Source organism: Leptinotarsa decemlineata, unplaced genomic scaffold (assembly GCF_025532065.1).
Source record: "Leptinotarsa decemlineata unplaced genomic scaffold, Ldec_3_MD MMD2_tig00001064_RagTag_RagTag, whole genome shotgun sequence".
Taxonomy (NCBI): Eukaryota; Metazoa; Arthropoda; class Insecta; order Coleoptera; family Chrysomelidae; genus Leptinotarsa; species Leptinotarsa decemlineata.
The window spans coordinates 7,295,981-7,310,816 of NW_027412558.1; the positions used below are offsets into that span (position 1 = coordinate 7,295,981).

A 14,836-nucleotide genomic window follows, 5' to 3' on the forward strand; every position below is an offset into this window, starting at 1 on the left:
ATAAGAATTTTACAGCAACTGTTTCAACAGTACTCTCTACCACCTTGAAGAAAGTTGGCAGAATGGTTATAGGTCTTACATGATTTATTTGTAAGTGAAGTGATTGTAGGAATAGCTAGTACCATGCCTTCCATAATTTAGGAAAAAACTACTTTCGAATACAGTAGTTCCACATGTCCCTATGGACATGTCAAAGGATTTGTGGTGAAACTTGGGGTTTCGGTCCCAAACAAATCCATTGGATTTATGTGATGATTGTCAGACCAATGATCACTTATGGTGCAATTTCCTGGTGACCGAAGGCTTTACAGAAAACGGATCAGGAGGAGCTCGCTGGTTTACATAGGTAGCCTTGTCTGGCCATCAGTAGTGACATCAGAACCACACCGTCAGCGACAATGGAGATCCTTCTAGGTCTACCTCCTCTCCACATTTTTCTGGAGAGAGAGGCTACATGGACTGCATATAAACTTGTGTACATTGCCAATTGCACAAATCAATTCAATGCATAGTGCAACAGACTGTTGGTTGACACTGGAAGTCACAGCATTCTGGAAATGACCGGTGACTTCCAACTGCCTTATGAAGTACTGTTCCCGAGAGCAGAGAAGACCGGATTTCTCGGGAGAAAGAAATATTAAGATAGTTTTTGGTTCAAAGGTGGATCGAAAACAACTTTAGGTTCTGGTGCAGGTGTTTTCAGTCACAGACCCAGGACAGAGACATCAGCCTGCCTAGGAACATATGCGACTGTATTTCAAGCAGAAATTTACGCTATTGAATTGTGTGCGGAGAGATTGGAAGAATCCAACCTCATACACAGGCAATGAAAATATTCACGGACAGTCAAGCGGCATTGAAAACTCTTGGCTCCTCGATAGGAAGACTTGAGAGATTGTCTCTGGTCTGGATTCCTGGCCATATTGGCTTGGAAGGCAATGAAGCAGCTGACTTTCTTGCAGAGGAGGGTGCTGCAAGCAGCTTCATCGACCCAGAACCTGTCATTTGCATGGTTTCAGGCATGGTTTCAATTTTCAGGCTTGGAAGGTAATGAAGCTGCTGACTCCCTTGCAGAGGAGGGTGCTGCAAGCAGCTTCATCGGACCAGAACCTGTCATTTGCATGGTTTCAGGCTTTGCCAAACAAAGATTGAACACTTGGATGGCAAGAAGATTTATGGACTTCTGGTAGAATCTTCCAGGATTGGCACACTCCAAGGCGTTTATTTATTTATTCGGCAGAGCCATACTCTTACCATCTGACCTGAAAGATCACTCACCATACAAACTTATCGGCTTCGTTAAGAATCTGGGTTTATTTGGTCGAGTGTGAATAGATGTGAGCCATAATAGACTCTTGCGGATTGCGTTGAAGGCACACTCCAAGGCGTTTATTTATTTATTTGGCAGAGCCATACTCTTACCATCTGACCTGAAAGATCACTCACCATACAAACTTATCGGCTTCGTTAAGAATCTGGGTTTATTTGGTCGAGTGTGAATAGATGTGAGCCATAATAGACTCTTGCGGATTGCGGTGAAGGGTCGAGTAGACCATCCAATAGTACTACTCTGAAGGGGGCAAAGTATAAATTGATCATTTTTGAGAAAAATCAAATTTCACCTAATTTTTAACAGTACAGCGTATGAATGATGAGAAAAATTATGAAAGAGGAACTTGAACTGCACCCATCGAAAAAGCTACACGATCCAATCAGTTTGATTTCTGGAAAGTACTCTGAATCACTTTCCTTCGCTTCATCGACCTTTATTCGTAACATTTCTTGAAATTCCTCCTGAAAGTCTACGTCACTGTTTCCTTAACGAACGTGACTCAATACAAAAACGCAACAAGTTTCAGACACAGTTATAGCTTTGACCACACTGTGATTTCATACTTCTCAACGGGTCTCTCAAATTAGACGTCACCACCGGCTCTAGACATATTATTTTTCTACGCGTCACTTCCATTTCCGATTTCTTGATTTCGTAAATGGAAAACACGACGAGGTGTCATACTGTAGTTGGAAATTAATTAGTTTTTTGCATATTGAGTCGGTTAGTGACCCCGTTTTATGGAAATCAGTTCGATTCGCGGTGCATTCTATTGGATTTCTTGGGAACAGAGGGTTAAGTTTGTTGTGGTCGAGAAGTTTTTGGTGAATTGCTGTGACTAATGGTGAGTTTTATGTTTGACATATATTTCGTAACTTGTTTTGTTTGTTATACTACATGAAAAGTTGAAAAAAATTGGGTCATTTCTTGCTTTCATTATTGCTATATCCATAGTTTCACTATAAAATTGAATGATCTTCCTCAAGATCTAGTTATTTCAGAGAATATATTAAAAATAATATTGAATGCTATGAAACTCATGAAGAGATACAAGAATATGATACTAGGTTCAAAACCAGAATAGTTGAACTAAAAACAAGGCTTCAAAAAACCACCAAAATTGATAGGGGACCCTATAACAACTTACCATCTCAATTTCGAAATTTACCTCTAAAAAAATTCAAATCCAAATTGAAATGTATCTGATCTAGTAACTGTATATACAACTTCCAAGAATTCACTCAGTTGATCGCTGAAAATCGGCATTTGTTCATGGATATTCACAGTGATTGAACATAATTTTCCATTTTATTGTTACGGAATATATTCATACATTTATCTATATTTCATTCTATACATTTTACATTATATATATATATATATATATATATATATATATATTTACATTTTATACATCATACTTCATATATTTTATACATGTACGTTTTAAATCTAATTCATACATTTTATATATTCATATTTTAGTCATCTCTTAAAATGTATTTTATCTTGTATGTAGATCATATACGTTTTTAATCTTCAATATCCCATATCTCAATTATTGTCAACCTCGATCATATTACCAGGGCTACAAATTATTCTATCATCTATCTTGTTGTTATTTGGGTTGAGGTTTGGATGAGTCTAAAATGTAAAATTTTCTTGAGACAAATAAAAATGAAATGAATTGAAACTATAACCAATCACCAGTCAGAAATACTACAATAGTAAAACAAAAAATAAAAAAAGAACCAGTGTATGGTGAATGTAAATTTGAAACAAGAACTTTTCCTAATTACCAGAAATGCAATACTCTTTTCAACGATGGAGAAAACCTGGTTGAAAAAACGCACATTGAGAAGAGTATTTTATTTCTGGTGATTGAGAAAAGTGATTGTTTTGGATTTATTCTACGACAGCTGTTCCAGTTTCAGTTCTGATTAGTTGAAAAATTTGAGCTGATTTCAAAAAAGGAATATACCAAACTTTTTGGTAAAAAATTATTATTTTGTATTATTTATTAACCAAAAATATAATCACTATGGGGTCCCAGAAATTTGATAGAGAATGAGAAGAGAAATGCCTTTGAATTGAAATGTTATAATTTCAGGAGAGATTTATTTTTACACAAACAAAATATGGAAATGATCCAAGGAAAAAAGTAAACAAACATAAACTCTACTTAAAGATAGAATAGAATAGAGTTTATTCGTGCAATGCATACATAAATAGTATTCGCATACGTCAATATAGTATATAAATTAAAATCAAATAAATACATAAATATTGTGCTATGAAAATATAACTATTATTAGACATGCAACAAATCTGTTGATGAGTCGAAATAATTAAAATATTCTTCGAATGTGTAAAAGGCATCCTGTAAAAGAATATTCTTAATTTTCACTTTAAAAGTGTTCATTCTCATGTCCAAAGTCTAAAACTCATATGGTAATATGTTAAAAAATATATATAAATGAGAGTTTTGCGATTTACCTAATCTATATTTGGGTAGCCTTACATTTGTTTTTTTACCCCTGGTATCATGGTAGTGTATGTCCTCCTCCTCAGTCAATTTATTTTCACCTGTTAAATTTTCAACATAACACAGACATTCATATACGAAGCAAGATCGCAGATTTATTTTACGGAGATTTTTGAAAAGAGGTTTACAATGATAGATGACATGATGAACCATAAACTATTAGTCCATATGTCATTATGCTGTAAAACATGGCGAAATAAGCTACTCTTAAACAACCGTTGTTATTATGTTGCTAAGTTGTTTTATGACGTATATACACGTGGATAGTCGCTTTGATAAATAATTTGTGAATATGTGAAAAGAAATTTAGAGATGAGTCAAAATAGGTACACTCCGTGTAGCTTGACTGGTTCATTATTTTTTATATTATTTTTAGTTGAGAAATCTAACGTTTTGGTTTTATCATCATTCATAGTGGGATAATTGCTTCTAGACCAGTTTGCTAAAAAGTTTTCAGATGTATTAGCGTTAGAAAGTAGATTGTGAGGCGTAGTGTCACTCAACAAGAAAGTTGCACCATCAACGTACATTATAGGAGAGACATTCATTAGGTTGAAAGTCATACCATTAATGTAAATAATAAATAATACAGGACCCAGGACTGAACCCTGTGGTACTCCATAATTTACTTTTAAAGGTTTTGATATTTCGCTGTTGAATTTAACACGTTGATTTTTGATTCTTGTAATAATACACCGTGGTGTACCATATCAAACGCTTTGAACATGTCATAAAATTTCGCTCAGCACAATTTACGCTCCTCAAAAGCTTCTATAATATTTTCATTCATTTCGCAGTGTAGTTCATGCAAAGAAGTAACTTTTAGACACAAACTGGAAGACTAATGAATGTTTGGAGAACAAACTGAATAGGAAAATGCATTTTTTATAGATGTATTCATTCGAAAATTATATTTTATGAGCATTGTAGCCTGTCAACATAAATATAAGGCAAATTTTTATGCCATCAGTCATCCGTACCTAACACGGCAAATATCGAACATGTCGCAAGTAGCAAGACCATCAAAAACATATTGAAAAGAAGTTTTCTTCACTTGGGTACAAAATTTTATGATGTCTTAACAAAAAATTTGAAAAATATCCAGAGCTGGAAACTTTTCAAACGAAAAACCAAGTCATGGGTTCTCCAAATTCCCCGCCTTGAAATCCATCGATATGTTGATGTGAAATATATTTATTACTTCTAAAAATTATTCATTTTTTGAAAGATGTTTCGCTCTGATACATACATTCCAATCCGATTCAGATTATGTGTTTCTTATGCATGCAAAGGGAATAAATTTTTTTTAAAAATATGTTTCTTCGTTAACCAGCTGCCGCACCCCAACAAACGACAACCCTCAGAAGACGAAACTTGTGCGAATTAAGGACTACTGAGGTCTTACCTTTTAACGTGTGATTCCTAACACAGATTGGACGATAGCACGTGAAAATCGATATGTCAATTGAACAATTAAAATATTGATTGCTTAACATTTCAAAAGGTTGAGTTTTGACATTTCTCTTCCAAATGCAATACGCCATAATCGTGATTGAACTTGTCCCCCTCTGCCAAAAGATATTTCGCAATAGTTGAATTGATCTTTCCATTCAAAAAACTACTTCCGTGCTCTTTAAGTTCTCTGGAAAAAGTTTTTCCGGTTTCTCCCATATAAAATTTCGCACTAGAACCACAAGTCAACTTGCATATTCCCGATCTATCCGACATTAGTGTTTTACATTCATTAATTTCATTGAATTTACTCAAATCATTATTTGTTCTAACTCTCAAGTGAAATTCTCACATTAAAGTGTGTTTTTGAAAACGATAAAATGGATTCTCATCAAGTATAGGTTAGTTTTATCATAATTTCATAACGACATGCCGTATGAATTAGTGGGTACATGGGGTGGTTGGTGGGATCAACTCCCTACTAATGAATCAGACTGCAAAGTGGTTCATTGTTGTACGGTTGATCTTACTTTCACGCCTTTCGAGACGACTAATTTGTAATTTTTTGCTATGAAAAAACCTAATGTCATAAAAATCGCACAGAAATGAATCACCTTTGCATGTAGTGAACACTTTCACAGACTGTTTTTTAGTGTTTCTACCATTTTTTTGTACAGCGTTTGGTTAGAAAATAACCTCGTCATGATTAGTACCTGAATTCATAGAATCCTTACAAGAATTTATGATGGATTATGTTGATGGAAGTGTGATGTTGAATGTCGAAAGAGTATTGATTAATATACAGGTTTAGTGCAAACGATTGAAATGGTTCTTGTTATCTTTGTAGAAAAACACACTCAACTTCAAGCGCATAGGAATGTATTGAACAATTATCATTGGTTGATGTTCATACATGAGAAAATAATAAATCAGTTCAGTTCAGTTTAAAACTATATTATCATTGCTATAGAATAACCTAACTTATGAATACAGTTTTATTTTCAAATCTCGAACACCCTCTAACTTCGCCATAATTTCTCTTATTTAATTTCGGCTTATACTCGTTTAGTACCTACATAAGGTCAGGAAAGTTGTCGCTAGAATCAGTAGGCAGGCTTTTTTTCGTTGTAGAAATTATGAAATGTAGAAATAATGCAATATTTTAATTATGTAAGGCTTGCATTTCCAGATATTCCAGGTTATTACATTTGAGAGTTGTGAGTGTGAAGAAACAATTAAGACAGTTCATTTCACTAAAACACTTAAATTCAAAATGGAAAACTAACAACATGAAAATAGTTATTTAAAAAGTACCCTCTGTGGTGCAATTCTCTAATCGTAAATCTTCCTGTCGTGTCTCAAATTGCCCCAATAATATAAAAATTGTAACACATTTCGCAAGAAAGGAAGTAGAAATTTCCTGGAAAACTTCATTATATCGTCGCCCAAACAAAGAATGGTGAATACCTCCACCTTCCCAAGGAAACCACGAATGAGCCGTAATCGATAGAAACACTTGAGAATTTGAAATGGTCGATTATTAAAATATGAGAGCATTGTTCAAGTTGCGTGTTCCTTATTGAAAACATGATGCAAGCCAAAACAGTGACGTTTGCATTCTTCAGAAATTCGATATTTTATAAGGATAGGTTAAAGAAAGAGTTCGTTCTTCTACATTGTGATTCAAAAAATGTTACTTGTGAGTGGTATGCTAATGAAAACGATGAAAAAAATCTATAGTTTGATTGATCTTCCATGAATGATGTGTCCGATAATGTTTTTTATTATTCTGTAAAAAGAAGCCAATAACTAAGGGAGATTGGAGTAAAACGGCTATTTCAAGGAAAAATCTTGTATGGAATTCAGTGTTCAATCGATAGTAATTAACAAGTTAATTCTATGTTGAATAATTTTTAGTTTTTTTTTTCTCTAAATCTTGCACTTTACCCAAACTATTGGGTTTGTGTTTGTGGAGATCAAATCGTGAGGTGTAGTTTTTGAAAAAGTGGATAATATATTTTTTGCCGCCTGAAATTATATATATTGACTTTTACAAAAAGGATTTGAAGCTTTATATCTTCTAATAATTATCTGCGAGCGCTTTCGACAGTTGGTAGTACTGTCATCTTCTAGGCACTCCTCAAACTGAACTTGTCATCCTATCGTCTGCCTCTTTATACGGTCAGAGCGTCTCAACTCAGGTATTCCAGGTACTTTAGGTAAATTAGCCTGTATTCATACTGCATCAGGTACTCTTCTTTGTGTTAGATCTTCTCTAGGAATGTGTATGGTTTTGTTTAATATATTGAATGTGAGGTCTTGTTGTGTTTTGATTTGTACTTGCTTCTCGATAAGTGATTTATGACTGTTAAATTTATGGATGTTCAAGTTTCCCTTGTTGACTTGTTTTATGAGTTTTATGTTCTCTGGTGGGGGGAAATTATGTTTGTTTTGTATGGCGTGTGTTGCGAGGTTTGATTTATATACTATTGGATTTATGTATGCCTTCTTGTGCTCATTGTACCTTTGGATTAGTTTTTTCTTGGTTTGGCCGATATAGAATTTGTTGCAGTCCGAGCATTGTATACTGTATATCCCGTTTTGGTCTTTGTCATCTTCTTTTTCATAGTTGTTTATTTTTTGTGTTATCTTCGGCTTGTATGTGATGTTAATCAGTGGTTTGAAGATGTTTGTTGGTTTTTTGGTTTGGTGTCCTACGTACGTAAATGCTGTCCATCGTTGTGCTGTTTTCTCTGTTGGGGTGGCTTGATCCTTGTTATGTATTTTTTGTTTGATTCTGTTTTCTAGTTTATCTATTGTCTTTTGGGTGTATCCGTTTTCGTTCGCTATTTGGTATTTGACTTTCCGTTCTTTGTTTCGGGCTTCATTGCTGAGTGGTATCCTTAACATTCTATATATGAATGCGTTATAGGCAGCCATTTTGTGTGATGGTGGATGGTTTGAACTTGTGGGTATGGTGGAGCTTGTTTGTGTAGGTTTCCTCTATATTGCCATTTGAAATTGTGTTTTGTTGTGGTTATATCCTATGGTTATGTCCAAGTAGTTAAGTTTTGAGTTGTGGTCTTCCTCAATGCTGAAACATAGTTTTTGATTTATTTCGTTAATTTCTTTTTTTATTTGTTCTATTCTATTTCCATTGTTTTGTGTTATGTACAGTCCATCGTCAACGTATCTGAACCATTCTCCTTTTTCATCATGTGTTTTTATTATTGTTAAGATTTTCTCATCTATGGTTTGCAGGTATATTTCGGATATAATGCTAGATAGTGGGAATCTCATCGCTAGTCCATCTGTTTGTTTATAAATTTTCCCTTCAGATTCGAAATAATTTTGAGTATTGTATTTAGACTGTGTTCCATTTGGTTAATGTAGGTTTTGTCTATGTTTTGGTGTTTTAGTTTCTCAGATATGATGTTTATACTTTCGTTGACTGGTATGTTGGAGTACATGTTTTTTTATGTCAAACGAGAACAGTTTAGTGTTCGGGCTGACATTTGTCGTAGAGATTCTGTCTGTAAGGTCCATTGAATTTTTGATGCTGTGGTCGTTGTTCCTGTTGATTTTGTTTTTCAGTTCGTCGGCTATGATTTTTGAAATTTTGTATGAAGGTGCTTTGGTGAAATTGGTCTTATAGGTTTATTTTCCTTATGTATTTTTATCTGTGCGTTGAGTTTTGGTGATCACAGACAAAACACAACAAAACACTGGTGGCCACTTTGTCACGACATACCACTTTACCTCAGACCAGAGAGAAAAAGTCATGCATTATTATTCCAACATAATGTCATATTCTGTTCCGGCCTGCCATAGAACTCATTAGTTACCAATAACAAGGACAATCCTGTATAAGAAGTGATCATCACGATTTCCTTCACAAAGCTGCCATCTATGAGATCGCCATTGAATCAAATCTCCGTATATATAAGATCGATGAGGATCCCTGGAAAGTAGAGGATCTGTTGAAATAGCAAACTTCGATATCAGTGCCCAAATTAGATATTGCTTCTCGTGTATCTGCATATTTCACTTTTTTATTAGTAATTTATGAACTCTGTGATACAACTAAAGGCAAAAAAGATAATACTTCAAAATGAACAACATCAATGTATGTACAAAACTCTCTATAGATCAGTATACACCAGAACACAGTGGAATAAATACTCATTGAGATATAGATCTACAAAATTACATGACATTAAATGGACAAAACTTTTGAAAACCTTATATATAAACTTTTTTCAATAAAATTAGCTGATAAACATGTTCCCAATTTTTTACCACAATTAGAAAATATCCTGACTAGATTCTTTTAAGGAGAGAGTTCGATTGACTTTATCTGCTTGATTCCATCTAGAGTGATGAAGGAAAATGAAGTACGTAGCAGTTCTTGTTTTTTAGGAGAGTGTGGAAGAATCGGTCAACGGACTTAACACTTCACTTTTTTTGTTGTTTTTTTAAGGTTATGCTACATAATTCTCTAATTATTTTACTAGCAAACAATAAAAAATGTATAATTGTTATTATCAAATACAGCTGCCTATCGCTTCGGGATTTAACTCGATACACCTCGAACTACATCTTCGAAGAACTTTTTCATTCAGCCTGGCGTTTCTGTTGTGTTAACTTCCCGGGTCAATATTGCTAAATGAATATAATCTTTACTAAATCGTTACTTTCGCTCAGAGCGTATTTAAGAATTTTTTGCTGTGCTTGTGCACAGCAAAAAGAGCCGACACCTCACACAAGCCTCATCCCAAAACCCTCTGAAAAGAATTCGTCTAAACCCTTTCCTCTTTTTTATACTTTTCCAGTCGGTGGCTCCGTCTCGGGCTGGCAGCAGGATGCAGCAGTACGACGAGGACGCCCCCCTCGACGAAGAAACCGCCGCCGCCACCTCCGGGGAGAGGTCGGCAGATGGCGGCACGAACGGCCGCCACGAAGATGAGGATGAAGACGTCGTTCCCGCCGCGACGCCACGTGACAAGACGGCGGCCGCCAACGGCGTCGCGGTCAGTGCGAATCGGGACGGTGGCGGCGGCAACGGCGTCCAGGTGCAGCGCGGGAACCACAGACGTGACGAGCCCGATTCCGACGACGAAGACGAGGAGGTCGCCAACTCTAACGGTGAGTAGAGGAGGAATTTGAGGTTAGTTGGGGTTAGTTCGATGGCTAGGAAAGCTTTTAACAACATATTAGGAGTTGAACTGTTTTCGCTACTTGGACACCGTCTGACTTTCACATTTCTTCGAAGCCTACGGGCAACTCTGCAGCTTCATGGGCTCATAGCCCATTTCCACAATTTTGTTACATATTCTTTATTATATCTTAATGATATTCTTCTGGGCATAATTTAGGTTATCTATAAATATCTGTTGAGCTCTTCGTAGGCTAACATAGAAAAATATGTTTTGATTTGATTTTATCATTGAATACAGTTGAATTCGAGAGCAATACAACGATTATAGTGATAATATAATTTTTTGATACCATTTGCATAGTTAGATTTATCTTAAGTCTCAGTTTCGATGAATAATTACCTCTTCCTCGGTGCTAAATTTCTCTCCAGCGAGCATTCTCTGTAGGTTTGAGAACAGATAAAAGTCGCTGAGGGACAGATCTGGAGAATATAATGGAGCTGAAGTAATTTGAAGCTCAATTTATGCAATTTTGCCATCGTTTTCATTGATTTGTGACACGGTACAATGCCTTGATGGAACAGCACTTCCTTTTTCTTCAAATGGTACCGTTTTTCCACGATTTAGTCCTTCAAACCTTCCAATAACTCTATATAATATTATCTGTTGATGGTTTTTCCCTTTTCGAAATATCGATGAATATTATAACATGCGCATCCGAAAATACTGATACCATAACCTTGTCAGCCGACTGTTGGGTCTTTGCACGCTTTTGGGTCATTTCACCATGTGCAGTCCACTCAGATGACGATCGTTTTGATTCTGGTGTAAAATGATGAAGCCTTGTTTCATCCATTGTCACATATCGATGCATAAATTCGCGTTTTTTATGGTGAAACAGCTCCAAACACTGCTCAAAAAGAACAATTATTCCAATATAGTCGCCTACTCTGATAACAAGGCAAAAGCTCTGTAGAATTTGGTAAATATAAACCACCTAACCTAACCTAACCACATAAAAAAAACAGGAAATCAACTTGATAATGAAATGTAGATAATGAAATATTAGCAGATAAAACACAGGTAGCAAATATTTTTGGAAAGTACTTTGCAAATTCTGTCAGAGAGAAGCTAGACTCTCCTAAGCTCCCCGTTGAACTGTGCATAAAATTAGCCATCACAATTCCTAATTCTATGTTTTCTGCTCCTGTGAGAAAAGAAATTTTCCACTGGCATAGATGAAATACCAGCAATTCTTCTGAAAGAGTCCATTGACAATATCTTAAGTACATTAGCCATTATTATAAATCACTCTGTCATTAGTGGAGTGTTCCCAAATAAACTGAAAATATCAAAAGCAGTTCCGGTCTTCAAGACTAGGCATACCAAGTGCGTGAAAAACTACAGAATGATATGTCTGTTGAGCTGTTTTTCCAAAATTAGGGAAATGGCAGTCTATAATCAAATAACATCATACCTGACTAAACATAATTTATTAACTCCACGACAGTTCGGATTCCGACCTGGCTATTCTATCGAAACAGCCTCAGCAAATCTTGTACAATATATACATGATAGCATCAACGAGAATGAGCTTGTGGTTGGACTATTCTTTGATCTGTCTCATGCATTTGACACAATCAACTCTAGGTATCTATAAATAAAACTGGAAGCTCTAGGCATCCGAGGTCCAATTCAAAAATTGATCGAGTCTTATATGTCTGGTAGATCTCTTAAGGTGCAGGTTGAGAAGTAGCTCTCCGAAAATTTGAATATAAAGATTGGCACTCCCCAAGGTGGGGTTCTTGGGCCATTGCTATTTCTGATGTATGTCAATGACCTTCTTAATCACATTAGACAAGGACGTACTTTCGTATACGCAGACGACACAAGAATCGTTGTTACAGCTAAAACTATTAATCAGGTACAGGCTAAAATAGATACTCTAATAAAATAATTCACATACTGGTGTGAAGTAAATCACCTTATCAGTCTTGCAAATAAAATGGCCCCCATTGAATTCACTAGTACATTTATCAATAAATGTTGGTAACACAGAAGTTCACAACTCAGAATCAACGAGATTCCTAGGCCTCGAACTAGACTAAAAACTTTCTTTCAATAGACAAGTTGATGCTCTGTGTGAAAAAACCCAACAAGCTATAATTTGCAGGTATTACTCTGAAATCGAACTTTCAAAGGCACCACCTAGTAAACCTATATTATTTTTAATATACAGTATCATCAGTAGTAACATCATTGTGTGGGAAAGAGCTACAGACACAAGCAGAATTTTCATTCACAAAAAAAATCATAAGGTTAATATATGATTTGAACTATAATTGAAACAATAACATTGAAAACAATATCCTAACACTATCATCTATCTCTACAAATTATAGAAATTATTAATATATACCTATCAGAATGCTAAAAATATGAACAGAAACAGTGACTACCATAAATATGATACCAGACAGAAAAATGACTTCCATTTGCACCACTTGCAAAGAAAGCAACACATAAAGAGTCCTCTCTATACTCGAGCACATTTGTTCAATCTTTTGCCTGAAGTCTTGAAACTCATTATCAATATGAAACATTTCAAAATATCTTTGAAAAAGTTTCTCATCCGTCATAACTTTTATTCCTTATACGAGTATAAACAACTTAGCGACTAGATAGTTATGTTTCAATATATTTTAACATGTGTTTATATTTGAATACTTCATTTTCATTCTTTTTTTTAATTATGTTTGTAACGACTATGTTATTTGTCTTTTTCTTGATGTTTATATCCAATGAGAATTTTTTCTTTTTATGTACTATGAGATCTCATGTTATGAAGCCACCATAAGAGATTTTCTGTCTATCTATCTATCAATTCGTTATTGTTTTTGGTCGATTGTGAGTTTGCGTGGCACCCTCTTTGAAGAGAGCTTTCGTACACCTAAATATTCATAAACGATATGCCCAACACGTTGCTTAGATATCTGTAGAGCCTCAGCTATCTCGATGAACTTCAATTTGTGGTCATTCAAAATTATTTAGTGAACTTTTTTATGTCTTCGTCGGAACAGCTTATTTGGGGCGTCCACTGCATGCATCGTCTCCGGTGCTTATTTCATCTCAATCAAATTCAGCAAATAACTTCTCAATGGTTGATTTTTCTAGTGCGAAGTCCAAATAATGTTTATCAAGCCAAACTTTGGCTTTAACAGAATTTTTTTTGCCACTTTGGTGGTATCACTTTTTGTAATTCTGATATGGCAATCGTTACACCATTAATATTGGGTAAAGCTTTGGACATTATAGTATATTTCCCTTTCCCTGTATGCCAATCTTCCTCGATTACTTCAGATCTAAAAGTTGCTGTGAGTAGGTAATAACGTTCACTTTCATCCAAACCACGTGAATCACAATTCAACCGAAATAGTATTGAAAAAATCATAATTTTGTTTTTGTCATAGGTGGCTACTGGAGATCAGCGGTGGCCTCGAGGCCTAGCACACCCCCCATGGCGGATAATGCCAGTGATGCCTCCTCCATGATGCCTCCGGCAAGGCCAAAGAGTCGCGTGGAGATGGCGACCAGCCGATACAGCAACTTGTCGTACTGGAAAGCTAGAAGAGTCGTCTTCTACAAGAATGGAGATCCGTTCTTTCCTGGAGTTGAATTCAGGTAGCTATATACGTAGTAACCCATTAGAAAAGTAGCAAAAGAAAGCAAATCTTTTACATACCGAGACCAAAAATAGTTTTTTATTTTCTGAATAACTGAAACCCAAAACTGACTGCTACGTTCTTTTTGGTCCTCATTTTCCTCCTCTATTTTCTATAGCTCATAACTCAAGAAGCATGTTTCATATTCCAGATTCAAACCAGGAAGAGACATTGTTAGTCTGGAATCTCTCTTGGACAAACTTTCCTTGCGGATGGATTTACCAAGAGGAGCAAGGTACATTTTCTCCATGGATGGTGATAGGAAATACAGGCTTGATGAGTTAGAGGATGGCGCTTCCTACGTTGTGTCTTCATACAAAGCATTCAAAGTGAGCATTTAGATAATTTATCCAGATACTCGTGTCCCCCACATTGATATATGAAATTGTATTATCTTTCAGTTGACGTATATGATATATATATATATATATATATATACATCGGAAAAGTCTAGGGATATTTTTAAAAATGGCAATAATTTTTTTTAGATCGCTTTAGGGAAAAAAAAGTTGACGGGTGATTATTAAACGAATGTAACTTACAACAAAATTTATTAAATGGTCAAAAATTCTGAGTGCGCATATAAGCAAAACTAAAAAAAAAATATGGCTCTTCTTTGGCACCCCGA

The 14,836-nt window shown here is 35.4% G+C and overlaps 1 protein-coding gene across 1 annotated transcript in view; it reads left to right on the plus strand.

Moving 5' to 3' along the window:
• The first annotated feature begins 1,911 nt into the window (after nucleotides 1-1,911).
• The window catches only part of DCX-EMAP (Doublecortin-domain-containing echinoderm-microtubule-associated protein), an 84,628-nt gene continuing 71,703 nt past the window's right edge, over nucleotides 1,912-14,836 (plus strand). Inside the window, exons 1-4 of the mRNA XM_023174469.2 lie at nucleotides 1,912-2,177; nucleotides 10,163-10,475; nucleotides 13,957-14,167; nucleotides 14,360-14,537. Coding sequence (XP_023030237.2) covers nucleotides 2,175-2,177; nucleotides 10,163-10,475; nucleotides 13,957-14,167; nucleotides 14,360-14,537 — 705 coding nt within the window. The 5' untranslated portion in view covers nucleotides 1,912-2,174. The remainder of the gene's footprint in view (nucleotides 2,178-10,162; nucleotides 10,476-13,956; nucleotides 14,168-14,359; nucleotides 14,538-14,836) is intronic.